The sequence below is a fragment of the Labrus mixtus genome, chromosome 10 (genome assembly GCF_963584025.1).
Source record: "Labrus mixtus chromosome 10, fLabMix1.1, whole genome shotgun sequence".
Lineage (NCBI taxonomy): Eukaryota > Metazoa > Chordata > Actinopteri > Labriformes > Labridae > Labrus > Labrus mixtus.
The window spans coordinates 12,572,126-12,592,691 of NC_083621.1; the positions used below are offsets into that span (position 1 = coordinate 12,572,126).

Consider the following 20,566-nt stretch of genomic DNA (forward strand, 5'->3'; position numbering starts at 1 on the left):
CATTTAAAAACTCTCATTAAAGAGATCCCAGAGGAACATCAAACATGTCTCGCATACCACTGACATTGCCTGCAGAATTTTGGGTCAAGTAACCGCCAGCTCTGATCCAGTGACAGAAAGAAGACAATTCTGTATGGGAGTCTTAGCATATGGCCTTGTAGGGAAGCATTACATTGGATAGACGTGAGTCCTTCAACATTCCTTGAAGTCCTACAAAATGATGCAAGACCCTAAATTCTTAACCAATGTGATTGCAGCACACTTGGGTCCAACCATCCCTGAAGTGATTTGCAGCAGGCTGAGAGACGTGACCACCACCACTGGTTCTTGTCATAGATTGTCCAAGCTTCTTTATAGCTAGCAAGGGTCCTAAAGCCTATGCATGTCCCACTTATTTCCCCCCTGGGTCTTCTGTCATCTAATGAGACCAGAGTAATTTATTAGTGGCAGTGAGTTTGGACTCCTCCTGACCAATAAAGGGAAAGAAACTTGGCCCATTACATTTTTAATTGTCAAAACTTAAGAAGATGGGGCGTCACTGTCCTAGTGGTTAGTTTTCGAGCCCCATGTACAGAGGCTACAGACTCTCAAAGCGGGCAGCCCAACTTGTGGCTCCTTTGCCGCACATCATTCCCCACTCTATTTGTTTTCCTACTTTATCCAGTGTCCTGTCTTTGTAATAAAGGCATACAAAGTACAATGGACTCATTTAAATGTTACTTTTGTTCACTAGGCAAACGTTTGGATTAACTCCATTACCTGCATATGAGGTTTAATGATTCATCCTTCTGAAGAATGAGGGGCTTGTCAGAGGGCAGAATCTTGGGCGACTGATCTCTCTCCAAATGCCCTGTTGAACAAAAAAACACATATGCAGATTTAGAGAACTTCACATTTAAAGCAACTATTTAGTAGTATTTGTAGCCATAAATAATACTAAAAATTAGCAAGAAAAACATTTCAGGACAAGTCAATGATTTAGAATCACTTCGGTGCATGTGGGTTCATTTTGTGCTGATATGCTCCTGTCCTTTATGCAAGTGTTTGTCTGCTGTGAGAGCACTAGGGGTGTTTCCGATTCAAGGAGGGCTGGGTGTTAAATAATAGTGGTCTGGGATGAGCAAAAAGAAAGAAAGTAAGTTGAACAGTTTGTGAAAGGGACAACATGGGGAGCAGCCGCACCACTTTGCCAGAGAGGTCAAGGCCAGAATCACACAGAACGAAGCCAGATGAGTTTCTCTGCATGCACTTCCTCTAAATCTACCTGCTTCAGTGGGTGCTCCCTTCCTCTCATTTAGGAACAAGATGTTTTTTCATCCACTATTGACCTTGCACTAAGAGTGCTGTTATAGCATTATCACAAGAGAAACTAAGAGGTTCAGATGTTTGTCTCAAAGGTGGCTTTCATTTGGTGTACAGCCAGCTATATCTGTTGAGAGGTCCCTCTTGCAGTGATCAACATAGGAAACACTGGGTTCTCTCTGTTATCCAAGAGATGTCACAGCCCCATATGTGATTTCCTTCTTTTCTCTGCGCTCCCTGAACAGCTTGTCATTGTGGTCAGACAACAACTTAATTAAGTCAACTCTCAACATGTGACAGTCTTCAGGGAAGCATTTATTTGTAGCAGAATCGAGATGGACAATAGAGTTATACAACAGTCTCCAACCAGGCTGACATGATAACACGTGGTGGGTAAATGTGCATGCACATGAAAACCCCATACACACACAAGTGCACTTGCACTTACAAATGCAAACACATGCACAGGAAAAAAAATCACCCTCCCACATACACACTTACTTTGTTTTTTTATTATTATTCATAACAGCTGTTTAACTCAGCAGGATCTAGTGCCAGTGGTGGTAGTAGCACTTAATAGCCACTTTCTCACAAAACATTAGAACATGATTGTTTTATTGTCCAAGTTTATTTAACACATGGGTGGGGTGGGTGCTTGCGGTCTTTCAGGCTGTGATACCATGTTTGTCAGATCAATGACAAAATAAGGCACAAACTCTGTTCTTCTGGCACCAGCAGCATCATTGATGTATTTGGTTGCAAAGAACCACAGTCAATTCCAGCATTGATAGTTAGTCATGCTTGTAGTGAAAACTAGCTATAAAACCTACCAGGGCATTGGATACTATTACACAATGCATTGTTAATTGTATACTGGATGAGCTAGGTGAAAAGGAAAACTATTTTAAGTTTCAATTGACTATATCTGCCTAAACCAATTAGACGTAATGCACAAAAGGTGCATGAAAAAAAAAAACATTTTAATTGCAGATAATGGGCCTTTGAAATGTATGTCTGTATTTTAAATATAATCTTAATTTATCTGACTTTGATTCTTGTCGAAATGTTTTTCTTTGTTGTGTAGTTGCAAATGAATCCGCTTTTGGTCCAAGAAGAAAAAAATACGACTTTATCCGACAATAAAATGTTTAAACTATCATTTTCATCATAATCTTTATGCTGTGATGTTCTGATTAAAAGTCCACATATGTATGAATGCTGACATCTGTTTGTGCACAAAACATCAATAACAGTAACTAACAACATCACCCTGACCTTGAATTGCACTAGCGGGCAATTCGTCTATTAAAACCGGGCATTTTCCCACTGTTCTCCTAAGTAACACATTTCAGATGGACAAATCAGCGGGGGCCCCCCCCAGCAGCCCACCAAAAGAGAAAAAGTAAATCCCACTGTTGTCTATTTACACCAGCACCTTCAAAACTCCCACATGCCCAAATGCCTGCCCAACACTGACCTCAGCAAGTGCCAAGACACCCCTAACCCCCAACGACAGCTGTGTGCTGCATTCCTGCAGCAGAGTGCCTGAAAAATGCCAGAAATTGTGCTTATTGTGTTGGTTCAAAGAGCCCTGAAGCGGGTTCTCATTAAGATCCATTAGGAAGAGGACAGGCATGAAAAAGAGTCCTGGAGAGAGAGAGGAAGAGGCTGAGTGACTTCTTGTTGAGTTACTTAGTCAACTGATGATGCCAGTCCCATAGCCCCACAATCAGAATGGATATAGGGCCAGGTTTGATCACTTTTTAATGTTCTTTTTCACAACTGTCACTAATAGAGATAAGTAACAGAGTGAGAGTGTTGAAAGGAAACATTTGTGGCAGGTTTTTTACTAGTCAGGAACAAATCAATTAGATTCCAGGAATCTACGCCAGTCAGGAACAAATCAATTAGATTCCAGGAATCTACGCCATTCTGGAATGTTTGTGGAGAAAAATAAATCGATTTAAATATTTTGGCTGAGAGAAACGACAAACAGGAACATTAATCAAAAGACTCCTGTCAATAACCTAAGACGAGCCTGCATCAATGCAACTGAATTTGTTGAGTGGAAAGATAACGTGTCAACAAACTTGTCAGAAGAAAAGGTTCTTTTTTTTCTATTTCTAATAACAAAAAAAGAAAGAAATTGCGTGTAACAAAGTAACATGGTGACAAGATATTTTGTGCAAAGCTACTATAGTTTGAGATAAATAAAGATGTTTGTTCCCTCAAGATTTATTTTTAAAGGGCTACTTTTATTTGTTTTAGATTTTTCTGTTAATGATTTTTATGAGAATTTTACTTTGGTGAAGCACTTTGTGACCTTATTCTGTTAGTTACTTTAACAAATTAACTTTACTTACATCTTTATAATACTTTTTATTGGCAATAATATTTAATAGTTCTGGACTACAGCCATCTGTTTTGATTCTTTTATCTAATTACTTCAAAAAGCCGATGGTTGACTGTCCTTGTTGTTAGCAAAATGTCACCAACCTCACAGCATGTTAGTGGCTCAAGTTTGATGTTGTGTAATGAAACCATTGTACTGTATGCGATGACTGTACTGTCCCTAATTTAAACTGGTAACTACTGGACACAACCCTTAAGTGCAGAGAAATAATGTACGGAAATTCACTTCTCTTTTGTGTAGAGAAAACCCAACCCCCCTGAGCTCCCTGTGCTGTCATAAAACCACAAGACTTTCATGAATTTCAAGGACAGAAGATCTTTTTTGGTGCCTTCAAGGCAAAGTAACAATGCAGCATGACTATCCCTTGTTGAGCTTGAACAACTGTCTGCCAAAAGATTACAGGGACACACTTTGCTTTTATGAAAGCCATGGTAACAGGGGCATCCAAGTTAATAGTCACGTTTCTGCCTGTCCACTGAGGAGGGTGTCACGCAATCTGTCTACAGTAGACTGTTGATAGTCTAATAATCTAGCTCAAAAACACTGCAACACACTACACTTGAACTAGTTTGTGAATTTTAAGGTTCATTCAAAGTTATTATTTACTTGCATATTTGCCACCACTCCGAACAATATATAACTTGACTGAAAAGCAAAGTGTAGCAAACATAAGGAATTTATCTTTTTGCATCATTCCAGCAGAAGTACAGTTTATATTTATTTGTAAGATGCTTTTTTAACACAAACAAATAGACAAATTCCCCAAAGACTCAACACTCTGAAACCTGGACATGACTTAGGACAGGACCACCTTCCACAATAAGAGGTATCTACAATTTCTCATGTGGCCAGTGAATCCTGGAGTATTTCTCATACACAGAGCCCTCTTGAAACGTCTCTACTTTGCCAACAGCAAGGTTAAGACAACAGTTAAGGAGAGTGCCTTTTTTTATTAGCCGTATATTAGCCATTAGAGATTTGGAAGCAATATGCCCCAGACTTCTCTTAAAAAGGCAAAATAAAGGAACATCTGGCCATGATGGGTGGCCAATGTAGGTTATATAAAGCTGCGTAGAGCCAACAAACAGGAATCTCCAGCTTGAGAGTCCAAAATTGCAAACCCAGAGGATTCCTGTTCCATAATGTATGATTAAGACTAGTAGGCAAACAGAAGCGCCTTGAAATTGAAATCCCATGCAGGACTCAAAGAAAATATATTGCTGGATCATGATGGATATTCCTAGTATGGCCCAGATGCTGCAATCATCCTATAAGAAGAGCTACACAGAGCAATTTGTTAAGTTAAATATCCATGTGTAAGTGGATGATTTTTTCCTGCTACACTGCAATCCAGGTGAGAGTATGTGTGTGTACATGTGTGTGGACATATGTTTTCCCTTTGCTGCCTGTATGGACCCAGACGTATTGTGGGTGAGCAATGAGCCCCCAAAGCACTTGGTTGACCTCTCATCACTCCTTTTTTCCACTCCATCTCCAGTGTCCCAGCAGGAAGGACTAAATTACTCCAAAACAAATTAAACAAAACATTAAATCACTCTGCCAAAATGATAACCTTAAAAAAGTGTCTTTACAGTAGAAGAAATTCGTTTTTGACAATAATTGCAGAGTGTAGAGAAGAAATTTTTTGTTCAGAAATAAAGGAATTTGAAGACAAATTACAGCCGTCTCTTCATGGTTCACGATAATTTCTTCTGTCATTCATTACATCTTCCTGTAATCACTTTGCTTCACTTGTTTTTCCAGGAATTGGCCTGTTCCTTCAAACTAGAAGGACTTAAACAATGTAAACCTACACACATAAAACATTCGATTCTTGGACAAATTTACCTGGGAAACACAAGAAAACATTTAAGTTAACCTGGATAAAGCACATCTTTTAGATGTGCAGACAAATTTCTTTGAATCTGGTATTGCAAGCATGAGACGCACCAAATAAATACAGAAGCCTTAAAGTCTTTAACGCTGAAACAGATCTATTGAGTGTCAGTCAGAGCTATTATGCGTCATTTATAACAGTGTCAATAGGTCATCTGTCAAAAGAAGAAGATTAAAGTGAAATATTACCAAATCACCAAATAGGTCAGACTATATTTAAGCCACCCCGTTGACCCCCTTTTCTTTCAATCACTAATATAATAACAGATTAAAGACTAAGGTGAAAGTGTGAAAACAGAACACTTAAAACGTCTCCCCGTAGAAAGATCAAAGCCTTTAAGATGTTGCACCATCAGCCACAGGATGCAAAGTGAATCTTAATTTTATTGGCTAAGCATGAATTTGCTGTTTCCGTTCAGCTCTGCTCTCTTTCACACACCTCTGTCTTAGTAGAAAGAACCTGATGCAGCAGAAGTACAGTTTGATAGCTCTACCAGTCAGCAGCAATGCAGAAACAATACCCTCCTTTCCTCCCTGCCATTGTCTTATGAATGGAGTTTGACATAGCTAAGAACGAGCACAAGGAGCTCCAAAAGAAATCTTTGCACAGGTAGTGTGTCACATTTCCGCGACCTTTACTGGCCAGAACAATTCCAGGCTGCCTCTTGCCCCTACGTCCGCTTCCTCCCTGTGTCTTTCCCACGCTTTGTGTGTGGACAGTGAAGGAAATCTACTTAAAACATTGTCAACAAAGTCTCATAGGCTGTATATGAGTGTGTGTGTGTGCACGCATGCATGTGTGTGTGTGTGTGTGTGTGTGTGTGTGTGTGTGTGTGTGTGTGTGTGTGTGTGTAATGGAGGAGGGGTTGATCAGTATTTCTATTGTTTGAATGGGCTGTTTATTTGGATTTTGTGAGGAAGCATCACTGTGGCACAAGGTGGAGGAACATCCACATTTTATAGTTTTTCTTGCTTTTGTACAGAGACAGTGAGACAATGGAGCTGATTGTACTGTCTTTAGAAACAAGCATTGACTTCACAAATGTTGGATCCTGTTAGCATACTCTTAACAATTGATGGAATAAACAGTTTTTACAAGTCACAGAAAAGACTGATTTGCAATATCATCCAAATATCTTTAAAAACAAATCCAAACCAACTAATTTAAAATGTCACCAAGAAAAGCTGCCACAAATTAAAACTTAAATCTTTCCATCTGTTTTAATTACCTGTTGGAGTAAACACATTTTATTAACTTCTTAATACTAAGCAAATTGCAACGAACCAAGACTACCTCTAGCGGTGGATTTGAACATTGCAGGCCCATTGACAAGTTAAACTGTTGACACATATTTTTTTGAAAAAACATCCTAAATAAATAAGTGATATAAAAGCACAATTGAGACTTTAAGATCAAAGTTAAGTTTACAGTTTACATTAACAATACAATTAAACTTGATAGTTATAGCTCAAATAAATAATGTTATTAAAAATATAATAAAAATACTACATACTACTTTTAAACGGAGCCTGTTAAATTAATATGCATTAAGTCAATCACTCAGACGAATCAAATACACATTGCGATGACAACAGTCTTTCACTTTTCATGCATACAACTCTGTGTAAGATCTATGTAAGCTTGAATGATTTCTTACCGTTTATGAGTGAGGAACAGCACAAGATGACAACGATCGATTTGAAGCAGTCGGATGTGACCATCGTGCCAACTCTTCACCGAAATCCAAAGCGCGTAAGAAACAAAGTAACCGAGTCCTTTAAGGAGGCTTATAAATCCGGATGTCTGACAGAAAACGTTTTTTTTCTTAAAGACAATAGATGAAAAAGTGTTATTTTTTCTAAGCTAAAACGTGGTGATAATCCATAAACCCCTCAGGTGTGCATGCAAAAAGCGGCAGAGCTTCTCCCGTTTCCCATGACGCGTTTCGCAGGGGAGCTCTCCTGCGCAGTCCAACTCCCGATCCGCAGTGAGGAGACGGATGTACCGCTGTATCCTCGGGGCAGGTGCCCTCCAAAAACAACAAAAGTGTGATGAAACAAAATTCAACGGAAAGATAAATGGAGAAGGCAGACGGGTTTACATTGAGTAACTAACTGGTGTCTGTGTAAAGCCCACAAAAGCAAGATCAATCAGCTCCTGTCTTAAATGCGCGCCTTGGACAACCTCTCCTCCCTCTCGCCTCCTCCATGCGTGAGGCACGTTTTTATGGAGACAAGGGGGAAGGACGCGACGTCACTTTTCTTTTTTTTTTAGGGGGGACATTCTTCAATCTTTGGGCTGCTGAAAGGGGATCATTTCATGTGAAATAATGATAATGCAAATGTCTTTCGTGCGACACGCTTAATGCGAGCATGATGGGTAGACATGGTACAGGGGTTTTGTAGAGCTCAACGTTATTTGCTAAAGTTTATTTACCTGTTAGTCTGAATAATTAATGTCGCTTTATCACTTTACTCATCTGTGGTCGGAGTATTTGTTGCTGATAATTTTAATTACCTTTGTGTAGCTTTTGATAAAATCAGCCTACTGTTTATCTGAGGTTAAAGGTCACAAATCTGATATTGATTTTAGAGGGAAAAAAGAGAATAAAACGTAAACAATCATTGTGATATCTGATCCAATCTCTCTGCCCATGTGTCTAGGATAAATATTTGCTGGATTTAATTTTAACTACAGAAACAGGATACTGTGCTTTTTATATCAATGTAAATAATCTTCAGCAGTACCCTGCAGTGTGTGGATGTGCTGCAGACTGTTTTCTTTTATCACCACAACAATTACACTGCTCCTGTAGGTCACAGTAGCAGTGCTGTAAATAAGAACATCCTGCCCTCACCTTTCCGCCCACGTCAGGACTGGACAGCCACCATCCTGGGAATGACATCTTAAGTGGTGGAGTTTTTTCTCGCTCAAATGCAATGAGTCCCACTCCCACGCCACAGCTGGATAATGAAGAGATGGCACATGATATACATGGAAAAGATTTGAACGATCCCAAGCATTGGAGTGTGTTTAGGCTGTTGAATTTTTGAGACCAAATAGTCATGGCTGAGGACTTCAGAGTTTTCAACGATAGAACTATTTTTAAGTTGACTACAATATGAATGAATGAAACCTTTATTGCCCCTAGGGGAATTTGCCTTGCACAAAGAGCATAAAAAACATTTAAAGAGAGTGAATTTAGTTCACAAATACATAAGAAAGAGTTGAGATCTGGAAGAAACAGAACATTCTTCTTGTGTGTTCACCTCTGCAAAGAAGACATTTCCATTTGGCCAATAGGACAGCATGTAAGTCTCCAGATGAACAATTGCTGGAAGTTGCTAGCTGAGAGCAGAGGACTTGAAGTTTTATTTTTGAATCAGGTTTTCAAATCACACTATGGGGGACTAACGGGTTCTAGACACACAGCATGCACTCTTCCTTTTGCCTCCAACAACAAAGTCTTGGTAAATTAACCAGTAGAAATAATCTCTTCCTTCAGCAGTGGAGTGGAGCGGGTATGACTGGCTGCTCAAGCCTTAAGTTGATATGTCCACTCACACTACAGCATTGGAAGTAAAAACTTAATGAAGTCAAGAAAACAAGGGAAAAACAAGATTTTTAATCTACATAATTAACAAAACAATATATTGTAAGTAATATTTAAAAGTGCTGATTTTCATGTTGTTACTTTTGTGAAATGCGCCTTTTATAGCTTAAAAAAAGGGCATTGGCTATTAAATAGTTGACATGTTGTGTTGTTAATGTAGACCTACAGTTAGGCTAAGTGACATACCTGGGTCTTTTATAGGCTTACTTTGCTTTGCATATGTTAAAAGTGAGATTAGCTCCCCTTATTAGACATACATTTCTGGAACTCCATAAATTTGTCAAAGTCGGCTGCCATAAAATATTTGAGTTAATGGTAGCTGTGTTCAATTTACAGTGTATGGGAGTGCCAGTATGGCAGCAAGTAATCTTACTGATATTAAATGTACCCATAGTAAGGGACACTTAATCCAGTCTACTACTATATAACAATAAAGTATCTGAGTAAATTAGGCTATGTTTGATATGAAATAAAAGCTTTATAACAAAAAAAAAGTATCACACAGAGCTACAATCTAGCGACTATTAAGCAATATCTGAGTAAAATAATACTTTTAGTGTTAACTTTGTTTGTTACCTTCCTGGACATTTCGCGGGCATTTTTGCAGAGCTGTCAATCAAACGCGGCGGTCAAGCTGCGGCGCTGTGGTGTGAAGCTAGAACCAGTGTTAAAAGTTAAATATGGAGCGGTTTGTTTCAGCTGTAAAATGTAAGTAAATGATGTACCGTTGACGTGTCTAACTGTATGTGTCATACAAAGCAACATTTTGGCTACAAAAAGCATTTAAATGTTTTTAAAGTTAGCTTTTTTACAAAGTTCCAACCTAGCTAGGTGTATAACAGTTGCTAGGTTACCAACAGAGGTTATACTATCGCCAGTTTAGTCTAGTGGACGAGGTTATCTTTTTCAAAATGTTAATTTACATTTACCTTTTTTTGGTTCCTTTAAAATAATCACTACCTAACTCATGACCAGCATTAATAAAAGTGGATTCTTAATACAATAATACAGAAGTATACATTTTAAGGCACTATGTAGCATTTATAATACCTCTACTTCACCGAATTTGGGTCAAACCAAATTAATAATACAGGAAAACATTGTTTATTAATCAACATTTAGCTTAAGTCAGTCAACAGGAATTATAATGAGCACATTTCTGATGTGTTTACCCAGAAAAAACACTTTTACTGGTGACATTTTCAAAAATGTTGAACGGATATTTAAATTATCATATATCATTCATAATTAAGGATTCTGAAGCATTAGATAGATGGCCAGCAATAATTGATGAATTATTATTATTTTACAATGCATGTTCGCTACATCTGATTTCTAAATTATGTATAAAACTAAACCACCAGTCACATAAGAAATTAAATTGCCAACAAGGACATCTTTAGGGGAAACATTGGACTTATTTCTGAGAAGTTGAGTGTTTCCTTCTTTGTGTAGTGTAGTATGTTTACAAGGTAATTCATTACCTTGTGGAAAACTGCTTCATATTGCTGATTTGCTGAATTATTAGGATTAATGTCAACTACAGGAGGGTAGTGATGAGTTAAATGATGCTTAAATGAAGATTGCTGTTGTGGGAAATACATTGTGATTGTGACATGTGCTTTCCTGTGTCAGACATCAGAGCCCTCTTGAGTAGATGACATCTGCTGTTGCCTCTGTTCTGTCAAATTCTTGACACTACCTTGTCTTGATGTGCTTTTGGTCATTCACAGGTCTTACAGATAACCTACTGCAAACACAGTCTTCAGATTATCAAGAGGTGATAGAGAAACTCTACTCTGAAGTCTATGGTCTGGACGGTTTCCCCAAAATACCAGATCAACAAGTAGGTAAAGTTGTGAGAGACTGTTATACAATAGAAAACGGTCCTGTGCAGGGATAAATGTAAGTTTCAACAAAGAAATATACAACTAACTTTAAGAAATAAGCAACAGTCATGAATCTAAAATTTCACTGATGGCTACTGTGGGTACTCTTAAGTTTACATCGTTTTGGCGCCCCCCCTAGACAAAGCAATATATCTTGTGTCTTTGCTGAACATAATCCATACATATGTAAGTGGTGTTTTCTGACAAAAAATCTCTTCCTTCTTTCTTTTTATAATCCAAAATATAAATCATCTCCACTCTTTGCCTTGTAAATTTAAAAAAAGTCTGTCTTCAACAGTTTGCTGTTTATGTCCTTGTCTCACACCTTCCTCACAGCAGCACTTGCAGGCATTAAAATCATCATGCTGAAGGTCTGCTTTGCTCTTGTGTAGTGGTGCAACAGATCACACATCTCAAGGTTCGGTTCAGATTGGATCACAGATTTTTGCCATGGATTGGATTGTTTTTCGGGTTGGAAAAAAATAAAGTTTTTAAAACTTTTCTACACCTCAGGTAGCCATGACTCAAGCTGTCCATTTTGACAGCAATTACAAGTCACAATGCATTCCATGAATCTTAATATCACATCCTTAAATTCTTCACTACATACACATTGCTACAATAATATAATAAAAAAAGCAAACAGAATAACCTGAACAATTTTTTTATTTCGAAAGAGGTAAAGTAAAAAATCTGAGTAAAAACAGTGTGTAAACAAAGCTTCATAATGTCAGTGACAGTATTTCTTACCACTCATCAGGGATAGCAACTTTACAAACAAAAACATAGAAATCTATCTATTACTAAAATGAGATTTGACGATGTAACTTACATGCGCTGTTCATTTAGCGGATATGTGTGTTTGCGCACTGGCTTCATATACAGCGCATGCTCTGTTAGTCAGACGAAACACCAAGGAGGGGCGCATGTGTTTCACCTCTGGTGTGTTTAGGGATTGTATCTTCTTTTTTTGGACCAAACATAGTGCTTCTTAAAGGAGTTGTCTGTTTGGCTAAGTTTTCAGACTACAGCAGGCTTATACATCAATAATAAGTTTCAAGTTTCTATGTCACACAGCCACCAGCTGATACCGTCATGATAAATGCAGACATGGTGAGATGAAAAGTCGCAGTTTTTAAACAAATTAATTATACACTATAAAATTTCAACATTTTACAACATGTTTCTTAATGTCTGTAAAAAAAAAAACTTGCGTATATTTTAAAAAGACTGAATTTATCTCCTTTGTACAGAGTATGGATCTGCAGATCACGTTTGGCCCGAACTGTGGGGGGTGATCCGAACACGTCATTGATCAGTTGTGATCTGTTTCACCACTACTTTTGAGGTTCATTTAGAAGTACCGGCTATATTTATTTCAGTCTGTTTTATAACCAATTAAAAAATCCTGACAAGCGCTTTAAACAAAAATAGATAATTTTCTAATATTACTTATATCTGTCCATTCAGTTGCATGTGTTTCACTTAATTTCTCATTTTACAGCTTGAGGAGTGTGCTATCCAGCTGTGGAACTGGGCTGTTACTAAAAATGTTGGAACCACAATAAGTAAAAATCAGAAAGCCAAAGGTACACTTCTAGTCTCATTACTAATTTACACTGCAACTTAACTGGTTATCATGAAGTTCTCAGAAATAAAATCTTAAATGTTGACCCAATGCAGGGATTTGAAGCAGGGGTAATCTTGTCATTAAATGTTACTATCCTCACAGTGCGTCATGTTGCATGCAGTCTGCTATACTGCTGTGACCCTGAGAATCCAACAGAGGGCGTCATCCGCAAGCAGATCCTGGTAAGCAATACTGAAGGGTAATCCCTCTGTGAGTGCTCAACATTTCAGCAGGACAAGTTCTATGTGCAAGTGTCTAATCTTTACAGATGGCCAGCAAAACAGGGAGAACCTGGCTGGACTGCAAAAATCCCCAGATGGCAGATAACTTCTTACAGCTTGCTGTCAAAGTAAAGTATTTTTTTAAAGACCTACCGTTAACAGAAATCTGGTATCTTTACATACTATTCAGCATTCAATTTCCCTAGGGCCTGGAAATCCTCTATGGCCATCTTACTTCCAGAGGTGACGGAGCAACTGATATGGGATCATCAAAGGGGGATGTAGAGAAGGATCTGCTTCGAGTTCTTTCATACCAGGCAGAGTCGGTGAGATGTGGCTCATGTGATGTTCAACACCTACAATGTGAATATTTGTTCTTGTGATATTTGGCAGCTGATGAAGTGCTATTCTGACAGACTTGCAGTGTGAAGTGTGAGACAGCTAAAATGTGAACCGAGAAACAATGAGAGGGGGAAATCTCTTCTTTTTTTTTCTCGAATAGGGAATATTATATTGTGTGCTGACATTTAACTGAAAGCTCAAGTCTCTACTTCACAGGCCATAATTCAAGGGAACAACCATGACGCTGTGGTATACATGGAGCGCTGTAAAGACATGCTGCAGCGGCTACCAAAAGATGTAAAAACAAACCACTTTGTTGTCACTTTTACAATTCTATATATTGTTGTTTCACATTTATAGTACATATATTATCCACTATTCAAAGTGTGTGGGATGTAATATGTTTTTTTTTTCCCCAATGCAGACTGCGTATCTCTCCCTTATGTGCTACAACTTTGGTGTTGACACTTACAATCTGAAAAAGTTTGAGGACAGTGCATTTTGGTTGAGGTAAATGTATATTTAAATTGATCCAACTGTGCTATTTAAATCAACTGAGAAACATAAAAGTGGGACTTGTCCGTGAGGGTTGACAGTTTCTCAGTCATACAGGTCATACTAAAGTGAAGTATAATCCAAAATACAGCTGGACTTGGTTGAAGTGATTAAAGATGTTTCACAAAGGGATTTGTTCTTCTTTTTTTCAGCCAAAGCTATGATATTGGGAAAATGAATGTGAAATATGCCCCTGGATCTGAAGTCCAGGTAAGACAGTGCAATACAAAGTGTAGTACAAGGAATGGGTAGAAATTATTTTTTAACTCTCTTCACTTTCTGTTACATAGGCCAAGGTTCTGAGGCTCCTAGGCACTGTTTATTTAGAGTGGGACTGTCAGAGGTTTCAGGAGAAGGCTCTTAATGCTGTCAGTTTAGCCAATAAGGTGGGATATGATTTCCATGTTGTATTATTCATTTATATTTTAAAGCATACTTTAAACTAAATCTAAGATGCTCTGTACTAATTGAAATTTGACAGGAATCTGTGAGTGCATCTGGGCTGTACTTAAAGATCAAAATACTCCTGAGATGTGGGGTCTCAGATGATCATATCAGAGTGGGTAGGTCATTTCTTGATTTTATTAATTTATGTTTCCCTCACTTCATCATCATAGGCAACAGACGGTTGCTGGATGTCAAGAGGTTAAAGAATTATTTTAATAAAATAAAATAAAATTAATCCATTTAGAGTATCTAAAGCTAATGGAAATGATAGAAAATAGAAAAAATCCTGTGTACTAATATGTATTTTAAGTGTCTACAGTAAACATCTTTCTCCAGTAAATATTCTCACTTATAATACTCTAATAAGTGAAGTATAAGTGAAGTCAGGTATTCAAGTAGAGCCATTCAGCCTCTGATTGAAGAGACCCCTCTATGTGTTACTGTGTGTATAAAGGTTAGGGGAAAGCAAAGTTAAAAATACATTTTTAATGCAGATTATAAAAATATGTTTTTTTAGGATTACAAGAGATGCTGGAATCTAAGGTTCCTCTTGACGTGTGTCTGAGCACAGTGAAACTACTCATGTCTGAAGACAGGTAAAACATACAGTATTTCTCTTTGTAGACTTCGTGACACACTGCAGAACACCAACATGTGCACACATTCACATTTTCTATAAAGAAACGCCAAGATGTACATTGTTCAACGCTGAATAATATCTATTTGGATTTTCTAGAGAAGTGCTGTCATTTGAGTATTTGAAACGTGTGTGTCAGCACTTTGAGTCGGCCCCTGACCTGGGAACTGCTCTTGTCTTGCACATTGAGCTACTGCTGCAGAAAGGAAAGGAACTGTTGGGCAAACAGAAGATCGAGGACATTATCACTGGTAATTTACTTTTGTATAACAGTTCTATAATAAGTGAGATGTTTGATGCATTTCATAGAAATGCTTGAATTATACTGTGAAGGGGAATATGGATAAGTATTACAATTTTTTTGAACTTCCAAACAGGCCACTACACAGGAAAACAGCTGACTCCACAGGCCCTCACAAGTCTGCATGTCATGCTGTGGGATAAAGCATCTAAACACTTTGAGGTATGCCAATAAGGCCAAATTCATTCATGCAGAAGATATTTTACAGATTATAATAACATGTATGGTTCTCAGCATGTGCATAGCGCTGTGCATGTTTTCTTTGTTTTTGTATTGGTTTGATTTGGATCTTGTGGTTTCCTTAAAACCCTTATTCATCCATATCCAAAGCATTGGCCCCAGACCTTTTGATAGTCCCTGGTCTCTGCACTGTGGCTAACCACTTCACCTATGTATGTTGCTAATAATGCATTGTTGAACAGTGATAAATAAAGTTTAACTTAGGATTCTGTCTTTCTTCAAAGGCCAAAAACTACTCAGAGGCTCTTCAGTGGTACAACTACTCCCTGGGTTTCTTTAAAGCTGGTCAAATGGAGCCAAACTCAGCCAAACTGCAGAGGAACAGAGCTTCCTGTTTCCTCCAACTAAAGCAGCTGGAGAAGGTAAGATGACTTGAGCCACAACAGCAAGTTAGGACAGTTAATGTCATAAAACCAGGTGGTTTGTATTTTTTTTTTTACATGTGATGTTTGTTGGCATGTATTTAAAAACATTTGTTTTCAGGCCAGAGAAGCAATAAAAGAAGCAGAGAGATGTGATCCGGACAACATTTTCACTCAGTTCAGTGTGTACAAGATTGCAGTGCAGGAGAACAATGTGGAGAAAGGTATATATAAAAACATTAGCTCTGAATACTTTCACAGAAAATTCATTAATCGCTAGTAGTGTGGCAATTTAATAACAGCTACCTGTCAGAATTTTCTCTGTGGTGATGAGGCTGTTTATTTGTACCAGCTGCAGAGGCAGTGAATGCAATAGGACTTTTATCCAGGTGTCCTGTTTCCACTGAGGACAGATTGCTGGTATCTGAGAGCGCTGCTTTCAATCTCCTCAGCCTGGCTGCTCAGATTGCTTTAGAGGTAGGACTCGCTACTCCGCACTTACATAATGTGTATAAATATGTCAGATATGTTTGAAAATGAATTGGTCTGTCGGATGTATCAGATTTCATAGTTTTATAATTTGAAAAAACTTGGGTTTAATCACTCAGTAGTACTTTCATGTACAGTTTCTAAAGACACCCAATTTAACTCAGCTGTAAATGTGTTTTGGGGGTGCAGCTACTGTGGAACTTTGTGCTAGTCATGATGAATGGAGAGGATGAATGTGACATTTTTCCAGGAAAAGATAGACCCTGCTAGGTCAGCAATGGCTGATATTTGAGATCTAGCATTACTGTACACAATCTCCCAAGGATTACTACGCATAATCATTCAAGTGTAGATGAATATTGATTTTCAGCTTTGACATGATAGTGAATTGTTTTGTGCAAATAGGTGAAATTTGACTTAATTAGGATTTTATAAAACACTCTAACATCTTATATTAGTGGGAATTCTTGTGTAAATATCAGCAAAATGGGGAGCAAGCTTTTAGCAATTTTAAGATTAGGTTTGAAAAAGATATATATATATATTTTTTTTTTAATTAATAGAAAATGGGTTGGAATCCTTATTTTACCCCATCATTATGATGAATATGACCGGTGTGCTGTGGTATTAATTATAAGGAGGTTTGTTCCTTGGGACAGAACGAACAACAGGAAACTGCCATGAAGGCACTGGAGAGCTTGTGTGACAACTCCAAAGATGAGGCTCAGGTTCTGACTGCTCTCAGGTATGTGAGCACTCGAATAATCAAATGAAACAATTAAAACTAAACTAAATCTCTTGCTTGTAGACAATTATAATAAACTTACAAAAAAAACCCTAACTTTTAAGCCCCATTGCTTAAAGAAGAAATATTAAAATAGCTGCTATGGATATATGAGAGATTTTAGCTCGTCAGTTAGCTTTTCCAAACTCCTCTATGATCCACTGACCTATATTCCCCTGCTTCTCCCCTGAAAGTGTGTCTCTGTATAATACAGTTAGTAGGTGAAAAAAAGGAGGTCAACAGCAGTTTTTCCATTCATCTTTCATAGGTGTTTGGTGCGACTTGTGCTCTCAACAATAGAAAAATCGAATGATACGACAAGGTGAGGAAAAGTGGAAATGCCCAATTAATTGTTATGAAGTACGATTGATGTTCCTATAATAAAAACAAAACCTGATTGATTTACATAGGACTGTTAATCTGGATGTTCTTCTGCCATACTTAAAAATGGGTATGTATGCAACAGTGAATATCTTCTCTACAGTGTCTGCAGTGTGAGATGACCAGATACATGTTTTGTTTTGTATCGCTGCAGCTTTGCAGAAAGTTTCATGCCAGTCTTGCATGACTGTTGGGCAACGTGCAGAAGAAGCTAACTGGTTCAGAAAGATTGGTATGGATACGGTTCCTCTCCTTTTCTCTTCGATAAAACATGGTATGCTAGCAGTCTCTTAAAATCTTGCAGCCCCTTCAGTGTAATTGTGTGTCTTTGTCACAGCTTGGAACTCAGCTTTGCAGTGTGAGAGCAGCCCTGACAGAATGAGGGATTTCTTTGTTCTCTCCTACCAGGCAAGTGTCCTTATTAGCTTTTTCAGGTTAATTATCAATATCTATGGCACAGTTGGTGGGTGTAGATCAATATCACCTGAACAAGGATTTACATTTTCTTTAAAAAAAATCACAGCTCATCTTTTAAGATAAAGGATCTCAGTGACCCAGGATGATTCCATCGTGACAGTTTCCTATGCCCTCTGACTTTTGGACCTTACCTTTATCTGAAAACCTGTAATTGCAAATTGATTGAAGTACATGCATCCATGTCTTACAGCACACCTATACAAATAGAAGGTTCTGCAGTGAATGTTGATTAATTTTCCCATGCTCAAAAACACCTTCACAAAGTACTGTATTTGATGATAACACTTTACATCCACGTGTGCGCATGTATAATCCTGTAGCTCTCACAGCTGTGCCCTGCTGATCGAACACTGCTCATGGGCCAGAAGACGTGTCTGCTCATGGCTGCTGCTGCATCTTTGGAGCTCTGCAGGAAGTCTCCTTACTCTGCCCAGGTGTGCCACCCACTCCCTCTAACCCATCTCCTACATTTAGCACGCACTCCATCCACATTGGAGAAGAGAGGTGACTAACCACATTATTGGTGACGGCGTAGGTGTTTTACTTTCAATCTGTCTGCTTATGAAGAATGAACTGAACACTAGATGGAGCTAATGAATCCAGAATGCTTGTTACCAATTCTGCTTGGTTTCACAGACGGAGGAGCTCACTCAGGCTCTGGAGCACATTCAGATTTGCTGGGAGATTTGGAAAACCCTTAAAGCATCAGGTACCATAAGAACTACGATATCCAATTAATACAAGTATGCAGTGCTGATATGTATTCTTAATATGTATGTACTCATAGGAAACTTCCCCATGGACCCAACAGACACACTGCTGCTGCTGTATGAATTTGAAGCTCGTGCTAAGCTAAATGACCCCAAAGTGGAGACAGTTCTGGAGTCTGTCTTGGAGCTTGAAAATGTTGAAACCAAGGTGCTTGAAACCATTGCAGGTAGAGAAGAAATACAAACATTATTATTCTAACTCTGCAAACGTGCCTAAAGAAACAGACACTTTGTAGTACTTTCATAAAGATCACATCTTCTTTTTCTTCTACATGTAGCTTTGGCTATGGAGCCTCCAGCCCACTTCCCTCTGCTGTGTAAGAAGGCCTTGAGGGTTACTCTCTCTCTGCACAAGAAACAACCACTGGCTGACCTGGCTCGCTGCAGGCATACCCTTCACTACTCTGCATGAAAATACCCATGACATTTCATTACTGATCCTTTCCTACAAAGTGCTCATTAGGATGAAAGGGCTTTCTGATTGTATGCGTTTTTTTTGTGTCCCTGTCTTAGTAAGTGTGTTCACAGCCTGATCAAGCTATCCCTCCCAAGCGGTGTGTCTGAGGTGGAGGCCCATGTGCTAGAGGAGGTGTGGGAATACTACGAGGAGGCCCTGTCCATCATTGCAGCCGCAGTGAGTCAGCACCAATCACACATTGCCTATCCCTTAGCTCCCACCTCCTGTTCCCTCCAACAGAACTGCTCCCTGCTATATAATTAACCCCCTCTCTTCCACTCCATGTTTGCCTGCTGTTCTGGAAGCCTCTTTTTATCAATGGGCTTTCAGCCGCACTTCAATTAGCAGATGCTTCCATTCACCACCCCCTTCCTGCCAATTTGAATGTTAATGTGCTGTGCAAGTCATCACACTGCCGGTGAGCTGCAGCTCTGAAAGAGGCAGCAAATTATTGAGACATTACACTGCTATAGAGGCAGAGCATATTTCCTCTTTCATATTCAGTTATTACTTGATAGCTGTGGAATTCTTTGGATCAAAGTGAAAGCTGAGGAAAACGGAGGAAACTTCAGAAATGATTCCGGCCATTCCGGTTTGTTTAAAGTCTAAGACTCCTAGTAAATGTTAACATTCTACTAGTCAATGTTAATAGAACAGGACTGTGTCAAAGTTACTCACAGGCTTTCACCTCAAGAATAGATTTCCTTTCTTAAGCTTGGCTTCCGTTAAAAGGTCCTTTGAACGTCTTCCTGCTCCTATCTGCAGCCGGAAGACTTCCCAGAGATGGAGACCCTGTGGTTGTTGACGCGGGCGTGGAATACAGGGATACTGCTATACAGCCTGGCTCAGTACCCCGAGGCTGAGAAGTGGTGTGGCCTCGCCATGAGCTTTGTCCAATACCTTGGATCTCTGCAGGAGAGCTACGAAAAACAGGTAAAAAACTGGAGTAGAAGAAGGGAGTGGGTAAAGCAAACTCTAGTTCTTGGATCATGATAGAGCTTATGAGAAAAAATGGAGACAGGCTTGAGCTGAAGTAACACAGGCATTATATTGAATTATAACCATCATGATTAGAACTCTTTTCAAGTCATACAGTGTCTCGTGTTCCCACAGATGTCTGGTCTCTACAGTGAAATCCTGGACAGGTTGGACAAAGCTAAGAAAAAGATCATCATGGAGGAATAACAGAATAAGCTCTTGGCAGCCTGGTGTTAACTTCCTATTCTGAGAGTGGACTGAAAATACTCAGGCCCATCCGTTTTTCCACAGGTAACTGTTGTTACTGTTGTGGTAAAATGTTCATTAATGTCCCATTGTTGCCATTCAAGGGAATCTGATAGACAAGTTGTTGGAAAATAA

At 38.7% G+C, this 20,566-nt stretch overlaps 2 protein-coding genes across 2 annotated transcripts in view; one reads left to right on the plus strand and one right to left on the minus strand.

Moving 5' to 3' along the window:
* Positions 1-7,816, minus strand: part of kdrl (kinase insert domain receptor like) — a 42,481-nt gene extending 34,665 nt beyond the window's left edge. Inside the window, exons 1-2 of the mRNA XM_061048348.1 lie at positions 7,270-7,816; positions 760-850 (exon numbers count right to left, since the gene is read on the minus strand). Of these exons, the coding sequence (XP_060904331.1) occupies positions 760-850; positions 7,270-7,333 (155 nt within the window). The 5' untranslated portion in view covers positions 7,334-7,816. The remainder of the gene's footprint in view (positions 1-759; positions 851-7,269) is intronic.
* A 2,089-nt stretch (positions 7,817-9,905) lies between these two features.
* tex11 (testis expressed 11) lies at positions 9,906-20,516 on the plus strand. The gene is made up of 29 exons (XM_061048352.1): positions 9,906-9,933; positions 10,959-11,071; positions 12,619-12,703; positions 12,847-12,926; positions 13,013-13,093; positions 13,172-13,291; positions 13,524-13,604; positions 13,732-13,817; positions 14,015-14,072; positions 14,153-14,248; positions 14,344-14,425; positions 14,827-14,905; positions 15,046-15,197; positions 15,324-15,409; positions 15,712-15,849; positions 15,971-16,073; positions 16,202-16,326; positions 16,998-17,083; positions 17,391-17,444; positions 17,533-17,573; positions 17,658-17,735; positions 17,841-17,911; positions 18,301-18,414; positions 18,617-18,689; positions 18,768-18,917; positions 19,029-19,137; positions 19,264-19,384; positions 19,973-20,140; positions 20,321-20,516. The coding sequence occupies exons 1-29, from the start codon at positions 9,906-9,908 to the stop codon at positions 20,390-20,392; spliced, it is 2,730 nt and encodes a 909-aa protein (XP_060904335.1). The 3' UTR covers positions 20,393-20,516.
* Positions 20,517-20,566: the final 50 nt, after the last annotated feature.